The sequence below is a fragment of the Acomys minous genome, assembly GCF_964271855.1.
Source record: "Acomys minous genome assembly, chromosome: 17".
Taxonomy (NCBI): domain Eukaryota; kingdom Metazoa; phylum Chordata; class Mammalia; order Rodentia; family Muridae; genus Acomys; species Acomys minous.
This window is the reverse complement of record NC_140500.1, coordinates 4116479-4139064: the sequence shown is the minus strand read 5'-3', so window position 1 is coordinate 4139064 and position 22586 is coordinate 4116479. Positions and strand designations below refer to the sequence as shown.

Below are 22586 nucleotides of genomic sequence, written 5' to 3'. Positions count from 1 at the left end.
CCAAGATAACCTGATCGTGGTGTTTTTGACGACTATGTATTATTCTTCAGTGTTACACTGCAAGGTCACAGGGGTTAGACATGCCTGGAGGTCCTTGTCTTAGCGTGTCCCTGACTAGTCTTCGTATGCCGCCTTTTAGAATTTAACGACGCTAGCTGTGCACATGGTTAGGAGAACTGGGTAAAAGACACGCAAGAGTCTTGCAACAGCCTCGGTGAGGGAGGGTAAGGGCTTGAAGGAGGACAGGGCTGTGGGAACTGAGCGGAGGGTTTGGCTGTGACAGTCCTTCCCTGAGTGCTTGCCGTGCGCCAGGCCTTGTGGCAGGTCCTAAGGATCCACCAACACATGAGGGTAAAGGTTACAAGCCCTGGCTTGCCGATCAGAGCAGCTGCAGGCTGTGCACGTCACGTCACCAGAGGTCACCTTCAGGTCCCTCTAATCCACGAGGAGGTCAGGGGCCACGCGAGGGTACAGCTTTTTAGGAAGCCTGCCCTAAGCTTGGCTAGGGCTAGGACAGGCACAGGCACTCTCAGTGAGAAGCAGAGAAGTGACGGGGGGGGGGGGGGGACAGGGGGGGGGACACACACACTTCTTTAAATCTCAACGTTTACAGAATTTCATAAACAATAAACTGTAATGTAATTTTAAACATCATTTGGACATTGCTGTTAATCGTACCGTGGTTGGGCTGGTGCTGCTGCTCAACGGGAAAGACCCTTGTCACCAAGTCTGAGCAGCTGAGTCTGTTCCTGGAACCCACCTGTGGTGCTGGAAGCTCTCTGATCTCTCCAGATTTGTTAACACTGACTACAAAGCACCCCTCTTTGCCACCAGGGGTGAAGATGTTTTCTTTCTTTGTTCTTTCCATCCGTCCCCCCACCCCCACCCCTCTTTCTGAGGCAAGGTCTCACTGTCTCACTCTGTAACCCATCCCAGCAGAGGACTCACCACGTGGCTGACGCTGGCCTCCCACTGACCAGGTTTTGCCTCAGGCGACTAGGTCCTGTCAGCCTAAGTGAAGTCACCTATTGTCGTTATTGAGGTGCTAGGGATTAAACCTAGGACCTCCTGCACCTCAGGACAGAAACCCAAAGCCCCCCACCCCCTGTAAAGTTTCTTAATGTATATCCGGAGTTTTAGGGAACCCCTCACCTTCTAAAGCACACCGGGCCTTTCATTTGCAGGGACAGGATGACGGCGGCTGTGTCTCCTTACGTAACTTGTCGCTATCTTTGAGTCTTTATTATTGATAAGGCCGGGGTGGCAGGGGAAATGGATTCCTAACACTGAGTAAGTTTTGAGTTTAGCGCTGTTGTCTTTGAAAGCAATCACAACCGAAATGGCTGCCCCTTCACTCACTCATCTGCACAGTATGAATGAGGATTGGTATACACACACAGAGAGAGAGAGAGAGAGAGAGAGAGAGAGAGAGAGGAGAGAGAGAGAGAGAGAGAGAGAGAGAGAGAGAGAAGGGACTATGGGACTGCTGGAGCTTATGAACGACCTGTCCAGAGTGGCATTTGAATAAAAACAAAAATCAGGGAAGATGTTCAATTTATCCATCCAGATACTCCGGTGAGAGAGGGCAGAGGTGTGCTGCAGGCTGAAGAAATGGCACCGGGAGACTCTGTGGGAGGAAACGGTCCTCAGGAGCAGCGAGGGGGAAGGGCAGCTGGGAGGAGGCCAAGGGCAAGCTAGACAGAGATTGCATCACCGTCTTGTCTGTCTTGTCTTCTTCCTAAGAGTCAGGTGGAAAACTCGCAGGCAGAGGGACTTGATCACTAATTAGCAAAAATAGCAGTTGATTACCAAAGGCCACGGGATTTGAGGGACTCAGTTATCAACACCAGAAGAGGGGAGTTATTTAAATTCAACGGCAGGAAATCATGCATACACGTCATTAAAAAGCAAACTCAAAACCCTGTGCTTTGTTAACGTCTCTAGGCCGGCACGCCTGTGCCTTTTAGACTGCAGTACTGCCTGACTTGTCCACATGTCACTATTACCTGAGACCATTTCCCATCACGTGGGAATCTTAATTTGCAAGGAGGTGGGGGTGCTGGAATAATACAGCTGCATCCTGGGGAGAATTCTGTAAAAAGCATTAACAGCCTCCCCCTCCCCCCTTTCCAATTCATTCATTTTGGACCGTTTATAAATGTGTTGCAGGAAGTACTGTACAATCAAATAATATGGTCACTCCAAAAGGCCAAAGTCTGAGACCAGATCATTTTTCATGGGCGGATTGGTAAATAATTCTTTAATATGTTATTTTAAAACAACCCATCCTTTCGCCCGGATTCATTTCACCCACCAGGCAAAATCCACCAATTATACCTCCCCGCCTGCCCCTTATTAGGAGGAATCCACTTTACTAATCTGCACGTGAGGCCGCGGCAGGGGATGCCCTAGCTGCAGGACCTACATGCGCTCCCCGAACCAGGAAGGCTGAGAAACTGCAGCGTCATCAGCTGCAGGAGGCCGAGTCCTTGGGCCTGCGCAAGCGCACTGGGTCGCTCCCCCGCCCCCTCCCCCTCACGTGCGGCTCAGCGTGCGCGGTGACACGTGTGAAAGCACGCGACCACGCAGGGCCCACAGAGCAGAGGCTGTATTGTGAGCCCCGTTAAGGGAGGGACTGGCGGGCGGCGGGGGGGGGGGGGGGAGGGATGACATCATCTCCAATCTTGTCACTAGGCAACCTGAGAAGGCGTCTCCCTGCCCAGGCAAGCTCAGCGCAGCTCCCTTCAGACCAGGCTTTCAAATTAAATGAGCAGACCCGGAGCTCCGCCGTGTGTTATTACACTCAGTGTGCCTGCAGAGCGCCCAGGGGTTGGGTCACGTGAGGCTTGCACAGCTGCACTGTAGTATTGCTCCAGGTGGTTCACGCGAGCTCTCCCTCGATGTCCTGTGGGGTCTGGAGCCTGGGTGATGCCAGGGTTTAGGAGGGTTCCAGATCCCAAGAGCAACCCGGGCCTCTGGAAGGGGAGATGGGGGTAGGAGCGGCCAGGCAGAGCCCAACAGGAAGGGCCGAATTTATCACCGACCTACAGGTGCTCAATACCTCTGTTCACCTCCACGCGGAAAGGCCCTGGAAATCGAACCCCAGCCAATGTTCACCCAAAATACCCTATATAAAAGCTGCAGCGAACTGGGAGGTGGCTAGCGCTTGTCTAAGCAGCTCAAAAGCAAAAATGTAACAGATGCAGGATGGGTTGACTTTTTTTTTTTTTTAGCCAAGTGTGTGGTTCAGCAGTTTTAATCTCATGGAGTTTGAATCCAGCCTAGATTACTAATAGTGAGATGCACCCTCCCAACAACAACACCACACAAGCCCCCTCCAAGGGGCCGCACAAATGGCTCCCTGGTTAAGAGCCATTACTCTTCCGAAGGATAGAGTTCAGTCCTCAGCATCTACACTGGGTAGCTCACAGCTCTAACTGTCACACAAAACAACAAACCAACCACACACAGTGTCAGGTGGTGGTGTCAAATGTCTTTAATCCCAGCAGTTGGGAGGCAGAGGCAGGGGATCCCTGTGAGGTTGAGGCCAGCCTGGTCTGCAGAGTGAGTTCCAAGACAGCCAAGGCTACAAAGAGAGGAACCCTGTCTTTAAAAAACAAACAAACAAACAAACCAAACAAATAAATAATTTAAAAATAAAAAACTTAAAAAAAAAAAAAGTACCAAAAATCCATGTCCTTTCCGCACTCTGAATTGCTTGGCTCCAGGTCCCTTTAGTCAGAAAGCTCTTAGCGGAGTGAGGGCCACGGGGGGGGGGGTGGGGGGGTGGGGGAAGAGGGAGAAACAGAAGCCAGATCATATGTAGACTTGAAAACCCAGAGCCACACATTTCTGGGTGTCTCCAAAGCCAAGGGACAAAAGAATTGAAGACTATAAAGGACTTTGGAACTGGCATCTTAGAATTTCGTCTCATGGGTACTGCTGTGTCAAAAGGCGACTCCCCGACTGGCTCTCCCCTCGCTCTTGAAGTCCTTTATGACCTGGCTCAGCTCATTCCAGGACAAGCCTAAGTCTCCACACTGAAGCAACAAATCTGGTCCCAGTCTTGGTGGGCCGGCAGAGCTCCTGGCCTGCACCCACCCTCAAGTTGTTTTTGAAGAAGCACTCCTCAGGACTCCTGTTTCCTCTTCTGTCACTAAGTGGAGAGCTGGTCCTCAGAACTGGCCCCTTCCTTCTGTGAGGGCAAAGAAGCCACCACGGGGTGAGTCTGTTTCCTGTGTCTGCCCTACAGGAGGCAAGGCACACCTGTGAGATGCAGTGTCCCCCTCACTATACAAAAGCAGCTACTTTGGCAGGAGAGGGGCCACTCACACAGGAGATGCTGAAGCTGACAGCCAGCACAGCAGGCAAGGCCTTAAGAGACAGAGAAATTAGGGACTAAACTAATCCAGTTTAGTATTACAAATGAAATGGAAAGCATAGCACAGGCTGCTCCTGAGTTCTCCTTATGAACGCATGTCCTCTCTGCAAAACCCAGTCACTCGAAGCTTTCCCTCACTCACCTAGCCCAGCCCGAGGATCTATCTCACGCACCATTGCATGATCGATGTCACTGTGCAATTTGTTTTAGTATCATTCTGTGAACCCCATGACCCTGAGATACGGAGGTTAGCCAACTCTCACCATACTCTTGTATAAAGAGAGAGAGAGAAATTAATTTATTGCTCCCATCTTGAACCCGTGGCTCAAGAGGAAAAGGACTGTATGCAGTGAGCCCTGAAACTCCTCTCCAGAAGCTCTGGCCATGGCTGTCCCTGAACACAAGGGCACACCCAACCCTGACAGTTCTCACTGACCTGCAAGAAAGAAGCACCCAGGAAGTAACTTATTCCTCACACGAAAACACTCTTACTGTTGCTGTTGTCTGAAACCACTAGCATATGGCTTTTACTTTTGCATAATGAATTAGCGGAAAGATACATAGAATACTTCAACTATTTCAAGTAATCTGATAGGAAACACTGCTGGGAATCTGCAAGTTTTAAGAGACCATCGCTGAGGATATAAGCTCATCTGATTTACTGACAGCAGCACCTTTGGGGCCTCTGTCTGAACCCGCTTACTCCCATTTTAGACACATAATGCAAATGGGTGTGGTCTTGTCCCAGCCCACAGGAAACAGGTACCAGATGATCAGGGAAGCTTTAGGGGTGGCTCTCTGACCCTGAGAAGTGACAGTTGGCAGACTGGCTGGGGACGGAAGCTGAAGGAGACGCCTGGAGAAGCAGAGGTAGCCGGAGGCAGAGGCATCTGGATTTTTAGGAGTTTGACAACAATGTCCTCTATACAGGAGTTCCAGGCTAGCTTGTGCGCATAATGAGACCTCAAAATAAATATATAATCTGACATAATCTGTACGGATGAGCCCAAGTGCTAACACTGCATTCAAAATGCATAATGTAAAAGTGACAGTTCACTCCCCAGGGTATTAGGAAACACTCAGTACACACTGGGTGTTTTTTTTGTTTTTTTTTTGTTTTTTTTGTTTTTTTTGTTTTTCGATACAGAGTTTCTTTGTGTAGCCCTGGCTGTCCTAAACTCACTTTGTAGACCAGGCTGGCCTCGAACTCACAGAGATCTGCCTGCCTCTGCCTCCCGAGTGCTGGAATTAAAGGCCTGTGCCACCACGCCCGGCTGCACAGGATGTTTTCTAGAGCATGTTCAGGCGTTCCAGAGGATAGATGAAATAAACTTTAGTACATGTCCCGCTAAGTATTTCAATGGAAAGAGAAAACAGCATTAATCTAGAACCTTCAGTTGCTTGTGGGGGTATCTCTAGATTCAGAGTTTTTTAAGACAGCAATGGAACTTCTGAGAATAGCACATTTGCAGTGCAAATCACCCTCTACCCCAGAAAATGTGATTTTTTCTGTCACTCCTCTACTCAAATTCACCCTTGGAAAGCTGGCACTTGAAATGGGTGTGAGCACAAATTGTAAATCTACCTAGAACATGCTTAAACTAACATGAAAACAGTTGGTAGAGGGCCTCAATATCTTGATTTGAAGGCTCAGTGGGTTAAAAAAAAATTTAGTAAGCGATATGTTGCTTGCTGAGAGGAAAAAAAAAATGCCTCTTTCACATAAGGAAGCCAGTCTTAATTCACTCTGCTCATTTCTACCTGAAATAAAAAGCCTTTATGGTCTGTTTGCCCAGCCCTGCTTCCAACATCTCCCCCAGGGAACAGTCACCTCTCGTGGCGAGAACACTGACTGACCAGTGACAGTGGACCAGGCTAAGACCTTGTCCCCACATGATAGGAGGACAACGTCCTGGCCTCAGCAGTCAGCAACGGCTTTAAGTGAAAGCGGTTTCAAAGCATGGAAGGAGGATGCAGGTCAGAGTTTCACAGCCCTGCTGTCTGACACCTTGAAAAAGCAAAGTTTGGCTGGGTAGTGGTGGTATTTATAAATTCAATACAAAGTTTTTCTAAGTCTGTTTATGCAAAATTGATGAACATTAACTGCATTAGTGAGTAAAGATTCATTGTTGTAAGTTGGGAAATCACATGATCTACTAAGTTCAGTTGATGTTTCAAATCTGCAGACACAGGTACTTCCTTAGTGGATTCTAATGATTCTGTTGTTAATTCATTAAAGTCAACCAATGATTCAGACGATAGTTTCCCAAGGCTGAGAGCCCAGGCCAGTGGAAGCACTCTGGCCCAGCTTGCCTGAGGTCCTGAGTTCTACACCTAGGAACACACAAGATCACACTTTCAGATGTAAAATACAAGATACTATTTTTATTTTCTGCCCTAACTTCATAATTTTATCACGTTACTATATATAATTTCAGACTAAATGGGTGACCTGTAAAACCTGGGCAAAACTTTTTTTTTTTTTAAAAAAAAGCTTTTATTGCATATTATAAAATTGTGCAAGCACCAACTGTTGTATCTTCTTTTCAGTCACGACAGTAATCACAATAAAATGTAGGTCAAAATACTTAAAATGCTGGTTTTTAAAAATATATATGATTTTAATTGTGAGCAAGTAATCATTCTAACAACTGACATTACCAATGCTCACAGACCCTTCTTTTCAAAGGTTGAATTTTGTTTCCTTTGCACCCGTGGGTGGGTGGTTTGCTGTTTGAGGAGCTTCACCCAGTCACAATGAGCATGCCTGTGCAGACCTCAGCCGTGGGAGGGGCAGCACCTGGGCAGGAGCGGCCCAGCCCCTGTGTGGCCCTGACTCTTTCCTTATACAATTCAGGAGGCTGTAGCTCCGGTTTACCAGGCCTAGTCAGCTCATCACAGTCAGCAGAGGGAGCACTTTCCCTGCATCTTAGAAACTGTCACTTAAAACGCCAGAAATCATGGGTTCAATACCTCCCCCAAATACAAAGTGGGCAACCTTCCATTCATCTCAACTCACGGTTTGGATCACACACTTGAGAAAAGTCTAGAAATGATTTCCTGAACTCCAAGGCAAGGTCTCACACCAGGGTTATTCTGTAAAAAGTTAGGGAGGCAAACTATATCCCTCCTGGTACTGGGTTTCAGACCTGGGTGGAAGAGAAACACCAGACCACACAAGAGAGGCTATCTGAGGTCACAGAGCCAAACCTGGTCCATCATAAAGAACATGAGCAACCCGGGCTAAGTCAGACAGACCCCCAGTGGCTGCCAGGCTGTTCCTTTTGTAGTTTTTATTAAGATACGCTGGGGGCAACTGGAGACACGGGGCCAGACCAGGAGTGTCCCCCTAGAGAAACCAATGAGAATAAACCAAACCAAACAGACAGGGAAAAAAAAAAGTCTGAGAACCCTGGTGAGTCCTTTTTCTTATAGTCAGCAGTCTATGGAAACTAACCCAGTATTATTTAATTATTAGACAACCCCATATCATATATATAAAGTTTTTATTCCTTAGTAAGAATTTTTAAGTCACAAAATAGTGTGGCAACATTTAGGTAATAGAATTTATGAAGTGCTGAAAATACCAGAATATAAAGATAGTTTCTAGTTTATTTTTACATACTAAACTTGTCTAAAACCAGCTGGTTTCTTGCAGATAATATTTATTTATTGTTTAATAATTTAAGACAGCGTAAGCTTGCACCAAGCAATATAAGCATCGTAACCAAAGTGCAAACATTTCACCACGTCCTCCCCAAAAGATACTTTAACTCAAAATATCATTAGGACATATCTTCTCCCTACAAAAATAGCATGTCAGACATCATTAATTGGGTGTATTAACAGCTATGTACATACAGCCGCCTTGGCAGGCTAAGAGTTTAACGTTGTTTAAACACAGCGTTTGAGGCAAACAGTAGCAACAGCAGCAGCAGCAAACAGACCCGGCCGACTCACAGACCCAGATGACTTTATTCACTCCAGACTGGTGTGTCTCACTCCTTACATAACATTCAAGTGCGATTTCTCAGTGCTACCTTGGCAACAAACTAAAAATATCTAGACAAGGTCTTGGTTTATGCCTTATTTTAAAAAAGCGTTCTTTCTGATTATCTGGTGTCTGGTTTGGTCTCCAGAAAAATACAAACAGGGCCTCCCTCCACATCTTCCAACCGTAGGGGACCCCCTGCCCTTGTAGGGGACCCCCTGCCCTTGTAGGGGACCCCCTGCCCTTGTAGGGGACCCCCTGCCCTTGTAGGGGACCCCCTGCCCTTGTAGGGGACCCCCTGCCCAGTCCCTCCACTTCTGTCATCTAAGAACTCTAGGACAAATCAATGTGTTTGGGCTTTCCTTTTTCCAGCCCTGCACACTTTAAGGACAAAACCACGCACCCCCTGCGCTCTCGCGCTCTCGCGCTCTCTCTCTCTCTCTCTCTCTCTCTCTCTCTCTCTCTCACTCACACACACACACACTCTCTCTCACACACACACACACACCAGTAACGTTACAAAATTTTGGAACCATGATGGGTGAAATACTGAGCAGTGGGGAGTGACTACGCATCAGAGAGACACAAATATACAACCTATGGCATGTACGGGTGAATTGAGAAATTAAAAGTGGAGCGAAGGGTTTGAGGTCAATTTGTCAATAAAGTGCGAGCAAAGGCTCCAAGGGCTCCAACTTCCCTCTTCCAGTTCCCAAGCTGACATAGTGCAGGAAAGTGGCCCAACTCCAGTTTCTCCCAACAAGTGCAAGGAGTAAAAGACACCACTCCAGCCACCTCACACTAGGCCCAAAGGCAGCTTCACTTCTTTGAAAAATAGGTACCTTTCAAAAACCAGAACAATATAAAATACTGACTCGTCAATTTAACTCTCAGAGACCCTCAGATAATTGGAGTGCCTCCTAGAGAGACAGACACACATGCTGTTCCAGGACCTAGGGTCTAAGGACCCTGGTAGCAGGCACTCTTAACTGGTTCCACCCGGCTCTCCCACCCAACAGACTCCTAGAACCAGGGTCTGTAGCTGGAAAACGGAGACAAGGACTAAATTTACGAAGGCAGGGTAAAAGAACATTACCAGTATCTCTGGGAGAGGCTCTGTGACAGCGGGGACGGGAGAGGGGGTGTGAGCGGGTGGAGGGCGGGGCGGCAAAAGGGCGAGAAACAGGCAAAAAACGGGAACTCCAAATGTAACACAGAACACCTGTTTTTGTCCTAAGCCCGTGGAGCATCTTCCTCCCTGGCACGCGTTAGGAAACGTTTGAACTTGGAAACCTGGCGACTCCTCGGGAGGCCCCTGCACCTGCTCAGGAAGGGAAGCGGGGCTCAGGGGGTGTCCTTGGCCGGCTGCGAGGCATCTTCCTGAGAGCTCTCGGGGTTCAAGGCGCGAGGCAGGTGGGTGCGGCTGTGCGCGTGCTGGGGACGCAGCGGCCCCGGGGGCGCCACCTCGTGCGCCAGGAGGGGGGTACTGGCGGCCGCGCCTGCTTTCTCCGGAGGCGGCGACAACACGGAGGACAAGCAGGGGAAGGCGGCGGCGGCGGCGGCAGCGGCCGCGGCGGGGATGCCGGGATACAGCAGCGGGAAGGGCGCGGCCGCCGCGGGGTACAGATACTTGTCCAGGCCGCTCTTGTCCAGCCAGGGCTGTACGTAGGCGGCGGCGGCGGACGGCGACAGCAGGTAGAAGGGCAGGCAAAAGGGCGCGGCGGCGGGCTGCGCAAAGGGCGCGCCCCCGCCCAACGCCACGAGCGAGCCGAGCAGCGCGGGCTCCGGACCCAGGAGCGCGCCGCGCGCCTCCAGCTTCGGCCTCTTGGGTGCAGGCGATGGGTCCCCGGGTGGCTCCTGCTTGACCGCGGCGCGGCCTTGCTCTGCCTCGCCTCCGTAGCCGCTGTCGGTGTCCGTGTCGTGCTCGGGCTCGGTGCCGGGCTGAGTCCGCTGGATGACCGGCACGCAGCGGGCCGCGCGCTCGGGACCCGGGGCGGCCGCAGCCCCCGCGCTGCAGGGCGCGCGTACCGGGCCCCTGCCTGGGGGCACCTGTGGCGTCAGGAGCTGAGTGGCCACGGCGTGCAGGTGGCTGACGAGCTGTGCGCAGCGTGGCTCCCTGGGCGTCCAGCTCTCAAAGCGTGCGAGGTATTGCAAGACTTCTTTGGCGCAGGTTTGAAACCCCGAGTGGAAAGCATCCAAGTCGGCCTGGACCGGCGATTTCAGAGAGCGCTCCCCTAGGGTGCACGGGGGAGGGAGTCGAAAAGAAAAACCGCGGCGTTAAGACATCTGCTCATCACGTGGGCCCTGCGCTGCCTACAGTGAGCTCGGCTTTTCCTGGGCATTCCAGCGATATAATCCGCAGACAGCCAAGAGGAGGGGGTGGCGGGGTGAGGAGCTCTCCTCCTGGTTGAAAAACCCAACTGGAGAGCTGCAGCCACCACTTTAAATAAAAACGGGGCTCCTCCAGCTCAAAGCCTCTGGGATGCTCTGGGTACTTGCCACAAAAAAAAAAAAAAAAAAAAAAAAAAAAAAAAAAAAAGAGGCAATGTTCCCCAGGAGCAGGACTCAGTGGGGAGTCCTAGCACTGCGCCTCCAGTGTTACCCCGGCTTTTTCTTTTTATATCGGGGCAAGCTAGCTTCCCCAGACCCACTTACCATTCTGTAAAGCAATTATCTTCTGATGCTGCTGCTCCGTTAAGGCTGTTAACGCTTTTAAATGCTTCAAAGTTAATTCCAGGACTACAGCTTTCTCCAGATGCCCCAGTGTCTGCAGTGGTGCAACAGAGGGGGCAGGGGTTACTTTAAAACACATATTTTATTTGATTGGCCCTCCACGCAGCCCAGCAACTTACACCACACACACACACACACACACACACACACACACCTCAGCTCCCCACAGGCAGGTCATCAATAATCTCCTTGCTGTCAGCTGGGAGAGGAGCCCCTTTTCTGAGTCTCTGACAAACTCTCGTTACAGCACAAGTTAGAAGTCAGGCCTCTTAATATTTACATTTATTATGCTATTTCTGGGAGTTTTATCAGGCTAACACACCCCGGAGATCATCAAAGAATGAAAGTGTGCATCTTACTGTCAATTTCAGATGCTCAGGCAGCAAATCTTTCAGCTGAGCAATGCATTCATTAATTCGGTCTCGTCTCTTCTTTTCTATTAGTCTGTGCGGCAATTTGTAGGTATCCTTCATCCACGAGCCAGGGAAAAGAGAAGGCAGTGAGCTAACCATTCACTCATTCACTCACTGACTGGATAACACCCTCCCACCCCAACCCCCAAACGCACTATGTAATGAACTAATGCCCAGAAACTCACTCTCTAGACTTCTAAAATGCAATTTAAATTCAGGTGCGGTGTTGAATATCCCCCGGAGTATCCAGCAAGCCACTTAAAATTCACAGTTAGGCAAGCTCGGGGCTGGAATATATTTGCGGGCAGAGTTTCCCTGCGAAATCGATGGCCCTAATTAACTATCCAGGCAGGTTATGGGAAACTTAAGACTTACCTTGGTGTCGTCTCGCTTCAAGCTCCTTTTGGGTTTACACATATACAAAGAGGAATAGTCCAGTCTGCAAAAACAGAAATCAGCATCAGGGCCCCATTCCGGGAGGGGTTCTGCCCTCGCCCGCTCCATATCACTTTGTGCAGGGGGGGAAAAAGCCAAACCGGAGCCTAGATCGATATTCGCAACGGTGCGTACACCTTACCCTATAAAATCCCTATGTTCCAGTAACTGTCTCTCTTGCAAATGAGGGATTCCTTCGTCCATGTTCAATGGCTGTCCGTTTCCTCCGTTTCGATTTGGAGGGTTCTGTCCTGTAATCTGTGGGACGGTCGCCTGGGGAGATCCTGGGGGGATGTGTGCGTCTCCAGGCTGTCTCGCTCTCCCTCTTCGGTGCAGTGTTGAAAGTGTAAAGCAGTTGGCCGCCCCTCCGCCCCGTGCTCGCACGCTCGCCCTCTCGCACACCCGCGCGCGCACACCCGCGCGCACACGCACTGCGCTGGTAGTTTGCTCTCACTCCGGGCAGTGTTTGGCCACAGGGCACGCGCGTCGCCGGCCAGACCAGCACCCAGCTCACGTGCGGAACGTACCATCCGCGGTCCAGCCCGGAGGGGGGCGGGGAGGAGGGGCCCAGAGGGGGCGGGGCCACCTGATCGGGGCCACCAGGAGGGAGCGGCCACCCGGGCTGAGCCTTTCGTCTTCCCCGGGCGCTGCAGGGCGCGGGGGCTGGGCGGGACGAGGGGCTCCCCCGACTCGACCGGCATCTCGCTGCAGAAACGAGGACGTGGCCTTTTGCTTTCCCACCGATTGCTGTTGGTTTGGGCCAGAGAAAGAACGCGAAATCGTGGTGGCTAAACTTGAGCAGGGAAGGAAAATTCGGAGCCTTTGCTCACTGGCTGGGCATAGAGGGAGGGTTGGGTAGAAAGGCACCCCCCGCTGCAGGCTGTAGAGCTACCCTAAAAAGGGGTGACTTGCAATCCGCTCCCTGGATTTAAGATCAATGAAAATGTAGTCATTAGTTCTAAATGTCGCATTTCAAGTGGTTTTGGCGACACAGTGTCCCCGGGCCACCTAAAGTCCCCGCAGCAGCCGGAATTGCGGTGCCACTAAATCACACAAGCAGATGACGTTTGGGGCCTCGAGTGCTCCCGGGGGAGCGCAGGGAGGGGGAGGGGTGGCACGCAAGGACTGCTGCGGGAAAGCCACGCAGTCCGGGTCCTGCCCGCCCCAGCCTGCGAGACGCCGTGCTGCCTCCCGCCCCCCTCGTGCGATAAGCTACGCCGGGAGTGTGGCAAGCCCACGTTTACTACTGGCACCTCCGCTGCTGCCTCCCTCCTAATCCCGTCTCCAGCGGGTACCAGCACAGGGCCAGCAACGTGATGCGACCTGCGGCGGCTGCCACATCAGCGCGCAGGGATGCCGTGCGCGCGCCCCGTGGCCTCGGTCCATACGGCCGGACAGCCGCCCCCAGGTGTCTAGAGTACCCATAACTCAGGATAAATAGGAATCTGAATTCCATCCCTGGGGACATGGAGACCCGGGGTTGTTCCTCCGCTGAATTGACAATCACGTTTACTGGGGACATTCGAGCTCCCCAGTGGCACGTGAACCCAAATGGGACCTGGGCCCCAAATGCACGCGCACTGTAGCACAGCAAGGCCAGGGCAGCGCTTGGGTTCCGGGGACGGATCTGGGTCGCTGGCCACGGCGGCTGGAGCGGATCACGTGCAGCCGAACCGCCTCCCTGCCAGGCTGCGCGGCAGTGGAGCCGGAGTCTTGGGCGGAGCCGCCGGGATGAGTTCCGCTCCAGCACCCTCCCAGGTTCCTCGAGTAGGACGACTCGGCGGGTTTTACAGCAGGCGATTAACTAATGATAATAGTGAAAGTGATTTTTTTTTCCCGTAATGCGGGGTTTTTAGCTTAAGCCCCTACCAGCCCTCTCTCGTCTCTGAGTAGTTGGGTATACTTACTTTTGATTCGGAGGCAAGTTAGAGCATGTTATTGTAGCGGTCCTGCTACCTCTGTTTCGTTCTTTCTTTCCTTTCCTTTCTTTCTTTTTTAATTCCTTTCTTTCTTTTCCGAGACAGGGTTTCTCTGTGTAGCCTTGGCTGTCCTGGAGTCACCAGGCTGGCCTCGAACTCACAACGATGCACCAGTCTCTGCCTTCTGAGTGCTAGGATTAAAGGCGTGGGCCACCATGCCCTAAGCTGCAGCTCTAGTTTGTAACTGGCCAGGTTAGGTGCGGGCGCAGGAAGCAACGTGAAAACTTTAAAATCAAAATAACAGCCCCTGTCCAGATATCTGAACGTCCGCGCCCCTCCAAACATACTCCAGAGCCAGTTCCACTTTTAAAAGGATGAGTAGTCTTAAACTGGGTCTGTAGCCACTTCTGTCCCAAACTCCTGTCTGTGGGGACCAGTGATCCTTTGATAACACCGAATGCCCTTTGACAACAAGGAAGTTATTCCGGTAAGTAATGGCCACACAGCATTTGGGACCATGTACCAGGTCCCATTCTGAGGGCTACTCAAATTATGAATTTATTAATGTTTGCCACAACCCTGTAAAGTTTTAACGCTATTACTAGTGCCTCTGCAGACGAGTAAGATCTATCCATGTCGGAGATTATGAACCGTGTCAAAGGTCCCACAGACAGACAGTGAGCTCAGGGGTCCGTGAGCGTTACTCATGTGAGGTGTGCACACTGGCTGCGTCACAGGTGTCTCTGCACTTAACAGTCTGAGAGCATGCATGGGCAGTACCAGGGAGATGGGGAAGGAGAGAGGAAAGTGTGGGACCTCAGGGTTGGAGAGATGGCTCAGGGGTTTAACATCACTGGCTGCTTTCTCAGAGGACTGGGGTTCAATTTCTAGCTCCCATATGGAAGCTTGTAACCGTTTGTGACTCCCACTTCCAGGAGTGTTCAACACCCTCTTCTCCCCTGGCCTCCTTGGGCGCTAGGCATGCAGGCACATAGTGTGTAGACATACAAGCCGGCAAAACATTACACGCAAAAACAAATGTAGATGGGTCTTCGTTATTATTATTTTTTAAAGCATGGGAGCTGATGGTAGAGATGGGAAAGTCTTTGGACATGCCCATGAGACGTGCAGTAGGCAGTTAGCCCTGAGTCGATTTAAGTCTGGGTGACATATTTAGCGTTTATAATGCTGTGCAGGTGTGCCAATGTTAGTTCAACTGTGAAAAGGTGATGGTGATCAAGTTCACCATCTTGATTGAGCAAACCAAGCAAAGTCTTAAGACTTTGGGCTCCAGGTGGGAGATGGTCACCTGTGGTGAGCCAGAAACTGGGGAAAGGGGTACCTGCCAGACAAGGGACGGAACCCACTTGCCCTCTCTGGGTAATTTTACAAACAGAGTCAAGTCTTACCCGACGCCAGTCAAACACACAGTGAGCACAGAGGTCCTTCGTGTTTACAACTCAGCCACTGTTGAGTGCCCTGTTTGCAGTTAAAGATTCCTGGCTTCTCTTCCACAGGCAGGCTGGCGATGGATGGAATCAGCCTTACCATTGCTGCCTCTCTGACTGCCACTGCATCCTCCTCTGTGTTTGTATGTGGTACCTCTGGTGTGTCTCTCTCCCTCTGTGTGTGTGTGTGTGTGTGTGTGTGCCTGTGTGCAGTACAGAGGCCCACAGGCCACCATAAGACTCCCTGCACCTTTTTTTTTTTTTAATTGATGGCTCTAATTGAATCTGGAGCTCACTGTTTCATCCAGGCAGGTCAGCCGATGAGTATGCACGCCTAGCTATGGAGATGCAGGTGTGTGTCAGTGTGTCTCTCAGGCAGTCGGGATGTGAATTCAGGTCCTTGTGCATGTGCAGCCAACACTTTACTTGCCACGCCATCTCCTCAGCCCCGTGCCTTTTTATTTTTAGCCACACGCACCGCACCCACAATTTTAAGCCCTAAGCTCCAAGCACCCACTATGTGGATTTAGAAGGTTTTATGTGTCTTGTTTCCCACAGAAACTGGGCTGTCCCCAGAGAATTCTGTTGCCCTTGGGACCCTACCAAGCCTCTCTAGGCCTCACAGCTCGTCAGGACAGGTGACTGTGGCTGTTTCTGGACCCCAGATGTTATAGAAATGAGGTGAACATCTCTGCTGGCCTGAAGGACTGAGGTCTGCCCGGGCTGTGGCCCCCCACCTGGGAGGCTACAGAAAAGAAAAGTTCATTAGGTGGGCAGATGCTTTTCCTTTGAGAGACTGGGGAAAGTCCTGAGGGTCTAGAGGGGCAGGCAGGGACCCGCCCTCTACCTTGTGCACAGACCCTCCCTCTCACTCAACTGTTTTTGTTGATTTACCAAGTGTAATTTACTGCTATTCTACACAACTCCGTGACAAAAGCACGTAGCTTTTGAAGCAGCATACACACACACACACACACACACACACACACACACACACACACACACACAGTTTTAAAATGTTTGCATTGGTGTTCATATCAAAGCCTTGGCTGTGTGTGTGTGTGTGTGTGTGTGTGTAGGAATTCCTTCTCACTGGCTGAAGAAGGGTTAATGCTCACAGGCCCACTGCAGCAAGGAAGGTAATTCCAAGAAGCCTTTGAAAAGGGAGGGGACTCTGCCACTGCTCCTCTTGGAGACCAAATGTGATTTAAAATATTGACAATGTTATTTGCTGAAGGCTCTAGATCTGAGGCCCCGGAACAGAAGGCTGGGCTCCTCAGTTGCATGCTCAGCGCATTAGCCCAACAGCAGGCGTCCTCTTTAATTTGTAAGGGGATCTAGTCCCTCCATAGACTGCCAATGAATGTGTCTTTGTGGCTATAAGGTGATTTAACAGCTCACCTTTTGTATTTATGTAGCTCTCTCCAGGGTGTTTACACACTCACTAGCCTGCGCAGCACCAAGGAGATAGCTGTGAAATATTGAATATTAACACAGTGTGTTTATGTTATGCTCTGTATGTGATGCCACATAGATATGCTTCATAGCTACATAAATAAAGTAGTATGTCTATAGGTTCCTTTCCAGACATGTCTCTGGAGACCTGTCCGGCCTCAAATTTACTCGAGGCTTCCGCTTCAACCTGCCATGCCCTGGGACTGTAGATGCGCAATAGGAGGTATAAGGGGTAAATGGTTCTTTTGCTCATATGTTTTTACAAATGCTCAGGCTGTCCTAACTTTTGTATGGTCTTAAAAATCCCAGGGTTCTTTGCATACAGAAGTCGAGGGAGACCTAAGGCCGTGAAGGGTATGGGGCAGGGAGGCCTCTGGCACTTTGGTTCCTAGTCTGCCCCACCGTTCTGACTGCTTCTGCTTTTCGTACTAGTTGAGACTGATCTGTAGTGAGACCTAAAAATAGAGGGAGGCAAGTCGAGAGCCTGCAGGGCACTGCAGCCCTCTCTCTGGGTTCCGCTGGCTTGGCCAGACAAGAGGAAGTGCTTGAGGCTCCTTCCTTCCTTGTTGCTCCCGGGAGTACTTGGGAAAAGGTCTCAAAGCAGCGGTTCTCAACCTGTGGGGTGCGACCCCTTTCACAGGGCTTGCAGTCAGACACCCTGTTTATCGGATGTTTACATTATGATTTGTAACAGAAGCAAAGATACAGTTATGAAGTAGCAATGAAAATGATTGTATGGTTGGAGACACCACAACGTGTGGAAGCATGTTTGTTACAGGGTCGCAGCACTAGGAAGGTGGAGGACCACTGTCCTGGAACAGAGCCTGTCAGGAGGATGCTCCAAACAGCTACGCCTTTCCCCACACTGGACTTTCCAAGGTCCTGGAGTTAATGCCAGCCACATCCAGTCCTGTAGAGGTGTCCGTCTCAGAGCCCGTGACTTTACAGAAGCAAGGCAGGAACTGAAACAGAGGCTTCAAGCTCACATCCGACTCAACAGCTGATGTCTGGGTCAAGGTCTCACTCTGTAGTCCAGCCTGGCCTGGTGTTCAGTGCTATAGCCCAGACGTGGCAGCAATCCTCCTGCCTCAGGCCTCTAAGTGCTGGGATTAGAGAGGTGAGCCAACAGGTGTAGCTTCAACCATTAACCTAATGTAAGAATTGTAAGTATTTAGTTCTGATAGTAACATAATTTCTGCTCATAATAAGCAAGTAGATGGAAATCTAGGCTGTGTGTATTACATTAGGTAAGAACTATACTTGGGCCACAATAACATTGCCTATATTTTTTTAAAAAAATAATAATGTCTTCATTGGTCACTCAGAATAGCCTAGATACAATTTGCAGCAGTTACTGTGGCTTCAGCAACACAGATGCCCGAGTCATGTACCCCCACCCCCACCCCCACCCCCACCGCGCACACACACACACACACACACACACACACACACACACACACACACACACACACGTCAGCTGAGAGACGCCCCGCTAAGGAGCCTTTCTTGCAAGCCCCACTCAACATTTTCTGCTTGTGTCTTATGGTTCAATCCGAAGGCAAGCGGGCTAGGAACAGATTTTTAGTTGTGGCTCCCAGACACCATGGGTGTAGACAACGAGTGTGGAATGAGAGGTTAGCATCTGTGCAGTGGTGTGATGTCAGAGGGCTGCGCTCAGCACCCCAGTTTCACCAGGTGTCTGTTGGCGCTGTCTGTTTTTTTTTTTTTTTTGTCTGTAAGGCATCGAATTCCAACTTTAGGAAATGTCCAGTCCTTCCTTCTTCCCGCCTGTAGTCACACAGACCTAACTGCATCTGTACGCACACCGCCTCTAACAGCCCTGTCCTTGGGGTGTAATTGCAGCGCCCTCCCCAGGGAGGAAAGCTGACCGGAACTTCACCTTCCTGTACGGCGCACGGCGCAGCCCTGTGTGTCTGGGAAGGGACCCGTCTAGCACTGTCCATCTTCTGTGCCCTTTCTTCAGTGTGTCTGCTCCCTTTGGAATTTGGAAAGAGTGGAGGAAAGGTACCCTCTGTGGTCCTTAATCTTCCTTGTCACCATGGGAACCTAGCTCCTGTAAGGAAGACCCTCCCGAATGTGGGTGGCTCCATCTCACTGACTGGGGTCCTGGACCAACATTCTCCCTTGCTTCCTGACTGTGGACATGATGTGACCAGCCGCCTCACACCCCGCTCCCATGCCTCCCTACCAGGATGGGCCGCACCTGGGCTGCACCTGCGCACTCTAAGCAGCCCCCACCCACCCTCTCCTCCTAGAGATGCTTCTTGGTCTGGAATTTTGCCGAAACTGAGAAAATTAACAAATACGCCACGTTCTGGCGTCTACTTCCCTGTTGCTTCAGGACTAGAGGATAAAGAGGAAAGCTGTGTGGTCAAGTTGAGTTGCGTTTCAGAAGGAAGAAGAGCTTCAGAGCTTCGGTGTGCTCAGGGGGTGGGGCTCGGGGAGGAGTGCGTCCTTGGAGTCTTTGCGGCGGGCACTGTGATGGTGAGCCTTGGCTGTCAGCTCCGCTGGACTTACAAAACTCTGCAGCATACATCTGTGAGGGAGTTTTGGGATTAGGTTGGAAGGCCCTCCCTGAATATGGGTGGCACTGTCACAAGGGTGGGGGGTCCTGAACAGAATAAAAGAGGGGGCGTGAGCTGAGCCCGGGCAATCGTCTCTCTGCTTCCTGGCTGTGGATGCCACGTGACCAGCCAACGCCTCATCCTCCTGCCGTGGTGTATTCTACTCTCAAACCCTGAGCCACCGCAAACTCTCTTTCTCAAGTTGTCTTTGCCAGGTGTTTTGTGTCAGCTACGCGTAGAGTAATTGATGCAGGCAGGTGCGGAGGCAGGTTGACGTTACCAGATCCTCTCACCTTTGCACCAGGCACCATTCACTCCAGTTTATAGATGTGCAAGCTCGGCGATAGCCTGGGGTCCCTGGACGTTTCCTCTATGGGGACTTCCTGGCCACTGGACACAGGGATGAGATGTGCCATGTGCCCTGATGTTTCAAAATCTGCCTTTCAAGCCTTAGCCATTAAATGAGAATGTCCCGTGTTTACCTTTGCTGTGCTGGGAGCAGCGTTGAGGATTCAGCATAGAACCTCATCTTAAAACAAGCTCATTGGGGCTGGAGAGATGGCTCAGCAGTCAAGAGCGCTGGCTGCTCTTCCAGAGGAGTCAGGGTTCAGTTCCCAGCGCCCACCTGGCAGCTCACAACCACCTGTAACTCCAGTCCAGGGCATCTGACACCTTCTGACCTCTGCACACACCAGGTACACGTGTGGTAGTGCACATACATACATACATGTAAGCAAAACACTCCTAACTCATTAAATAAGAAATAATTTAAAATGAGTTCATAATCTAGTGGATCAACACTTTCAAAGAAGGGAGATGATCAAGTGTTGGTGTTTGAGGTCACATGAGAAGCTATTCCAGAAAATTCAGTCAGTGGCCTCTCCCTGCTGTGAGGGAGAGGGAGCCTACGCTGACCAGGAGACCACTGAACAGAAAGAGCTGGCAAGAGAATCACATTCTGCCTGGTTCCCTTTGTCACACCCACGCCCTCAGTTTCCCCGACTCCCTGGGGTCAGGGCTAATTTCCATTGTCAACCTGATTGGCTTAAGGAACTGAGATGCAATGCGTGGGGACGTTTCCAGAGAGGCGGTGCACCATCCCATGTTGATTCTGGGGTCCTAGGATTGACCTTAGCTGACCAGTGAGGCCATCCCCCCTCCCCCCTTCTCAGCTTCCTGTTGCCATGGACCAAGCCCGCCCAGCCACATGGGCTGTTCCCAGCATGCTCCATTTCTGATTCTGCTACTCCCCATACCAAGCAGTATGCTCCCTTCTCTCACCATCATGTATGAGTCTTCTCTCTGCTGTTGGCGCTTGGCTTTGCCCTGTGGGTCATAACTGGATTTTCCTTCTTGTGTCCTGCACCTCGTGTGGACTCCACTAAGCCCCTGCTGCTCCACTCTGGCCCTTAGCGCCCCCTTTCTTGCTCAGTGTCAGCAGTTCAGCCTGCAGATGATGTCCAGTCAGCCCGAGGTGCACATCCCTTCCAGTGCTGTGAGGGTGCAAGGCCACATCAGCAAGACTTTAGATTTTAGCGTTATTTTGGTTTATTTACTTTACGTGCACCCCGTGAGTGCTGAAGGAGACAAGCAGTGGGTTTTAGATCACAAGAACTGGGGTTACAGGCTGTTGTAAGTGGCCTTGTGAATGCTGGGGATGGGTCCTGAGACCTCTCAGCCTCTAAGCTGCCTCTCTGGTCCCAAGGCTATATAGCTCTGAAACCAAAAGTCTGTTTCATTTTTTGCCCATTCTCCCTCTTCCCTCCCCACATTGACAACAATGAAATAGACAGATGTGCATTGGAACCTCTGTTCTCTTTGTGTGTGTGGCCTGCTTTCTAGCCTGAGCACCCGTGGTCTCATGCTGCGACAATGTGACCCTTGCATCGATTCTGACCTGTGGGACTTAAAAAGAACAGCAGGGGCATGTGGTAGAGAGGCTTGGAGGCATCAGAGACCTTTGGGAAGGCTAGGCTCATGAAACGGTGAGGAAGGGAGGTGCTGACTTTCAGGACATCTCGACCCCCAGGAACTGGAGTTGGGGGTGAGCTCACTGCCAGATGTGTGCAGCGATGTGCGGAAACTTACACCGAGCCACTGTGACTCTTACACTGGATACATTTGCCACCAGGGAAGGATGGCTGTCCCCTCCATTTGCCACATCTCAGGCAAGGGTCCCTCATTGGCAGAATCTGAGCTGGCCACGTAGGGTTGCTGGGAATATGGTCCCAGTCTGCTCTCCTGTGACAGCGCCACGTGGGCGGCGGCATTGCGGCTGGCACAGTGGACTGTGAGCTCCTTGCACCCCACAACCGTATGCACACCCACCTTGTCTCGCCACCACACCTACTACACTCACCACATTTTAGCCGGAAAAACATTTTCACTGCACGCAGTTCTCTTGATCAAAACGCTAATAGATTCCCGTTTCCACCTTGGCAATCTAAGGCAGAAGCTCTCGGGTGGCCTAAGGCTGCTGCAGCACCTGCTGTACCCCCCCCCCCCCCATCTCAGTTCTCCTGTCCACGCTCCAGCATCAGGTTTCCTCTGCAGTGTTGCTTAAAGCACCTCATCTTGTTGTTGTTGTTGTTGTTTGTTTGTTCGTTTTGTTTTTCAAGATAGGGTTTCTCTGTGTATCAGCCCTGGCTGTCCTGGACTCACTTTGTAGACCAGGCTGGCCTCGAACTCACAGCGACCTGCCTGCCCTGGCTCCCGAGTGCTGGGATTAAAGGCGTGCGCCACCACGCCCGGAAACACCTTAACTTTCTATCTCAGGCTTTCACAAACTTTCCCCCTTTCTGAATTCCTCAGCCGCCATCCCTCCACTCACCCTTTAGGTGACATCTGAACATGGCTTTCCCCCAGAAGCCCTTCCTGGTTTCATATATTGAAATCAGCTTCTAGAATCATCCTTGTGCCTGCTGCTGTCTTGAAGAATAGTTCTACCATTGTTTTGCTCGTGTGCTTGCTGCTTCTTGGATGTGCGTGTGTTCATGAGTGTGCACATGTGCACCTGTATATTTGTATGTTTGTTCATGTGTGTATGTGCATGTGCGCATACATGTTTATGGTATATGTGTACACATGGTCTTGTATATGTGTTTGTGTGTACACAGGTGTACGTGAATGGTGTGCACACATGTCTACGTACATTTATATATATGTATGCATGTGTATGCGCACATGTGTGTATGTCTCTATATGCATGCACACATGTGTGTGTGTG

General features: G+C 50.9%; 1 protein-coding gene and 1 long non-coding RNA gene across 2 annotated transcripts; one reads left to right on the top strand and one right to left on the bottom strand.

The window, feature by feature from the left end:
• The first annotated feature begins 6802 nt into the window (after window positions 1–6802).
• LOC311588627 lies at window positions 6803–8757 on the top strand. Its single transcript, XR_014776278.1, has 2 exons — window positions 6803–8598; window positions 8679–8757. It is a non-coding gene; the product is annotated as an uncharacterized lncRNA (long non-coding RNA).
• Window positions 8758–9333: 576 nt separating this feature from the next.
• On the bottom strand, window positions 9334–12487 carry BHLHE41 (basic helix-loop-helix family member e41). The gene is given in 7 exon segments (XM_084766489.1): window positions 9334–10606; window positions 11028–11139; window positions 11465–11572; window positions 11894–11957; window positions 12096–12262; window positions 12264–12339; window positions 12341–12487. Coding segments are annotated over 7 exon segments (1560 nt in total). The 5' UTR covers window positions 12484–12487; the 3' UTR covers window positions 9334–9716.
• Window positions 12488–22586: the final 10099 nt, after the last annotated feature.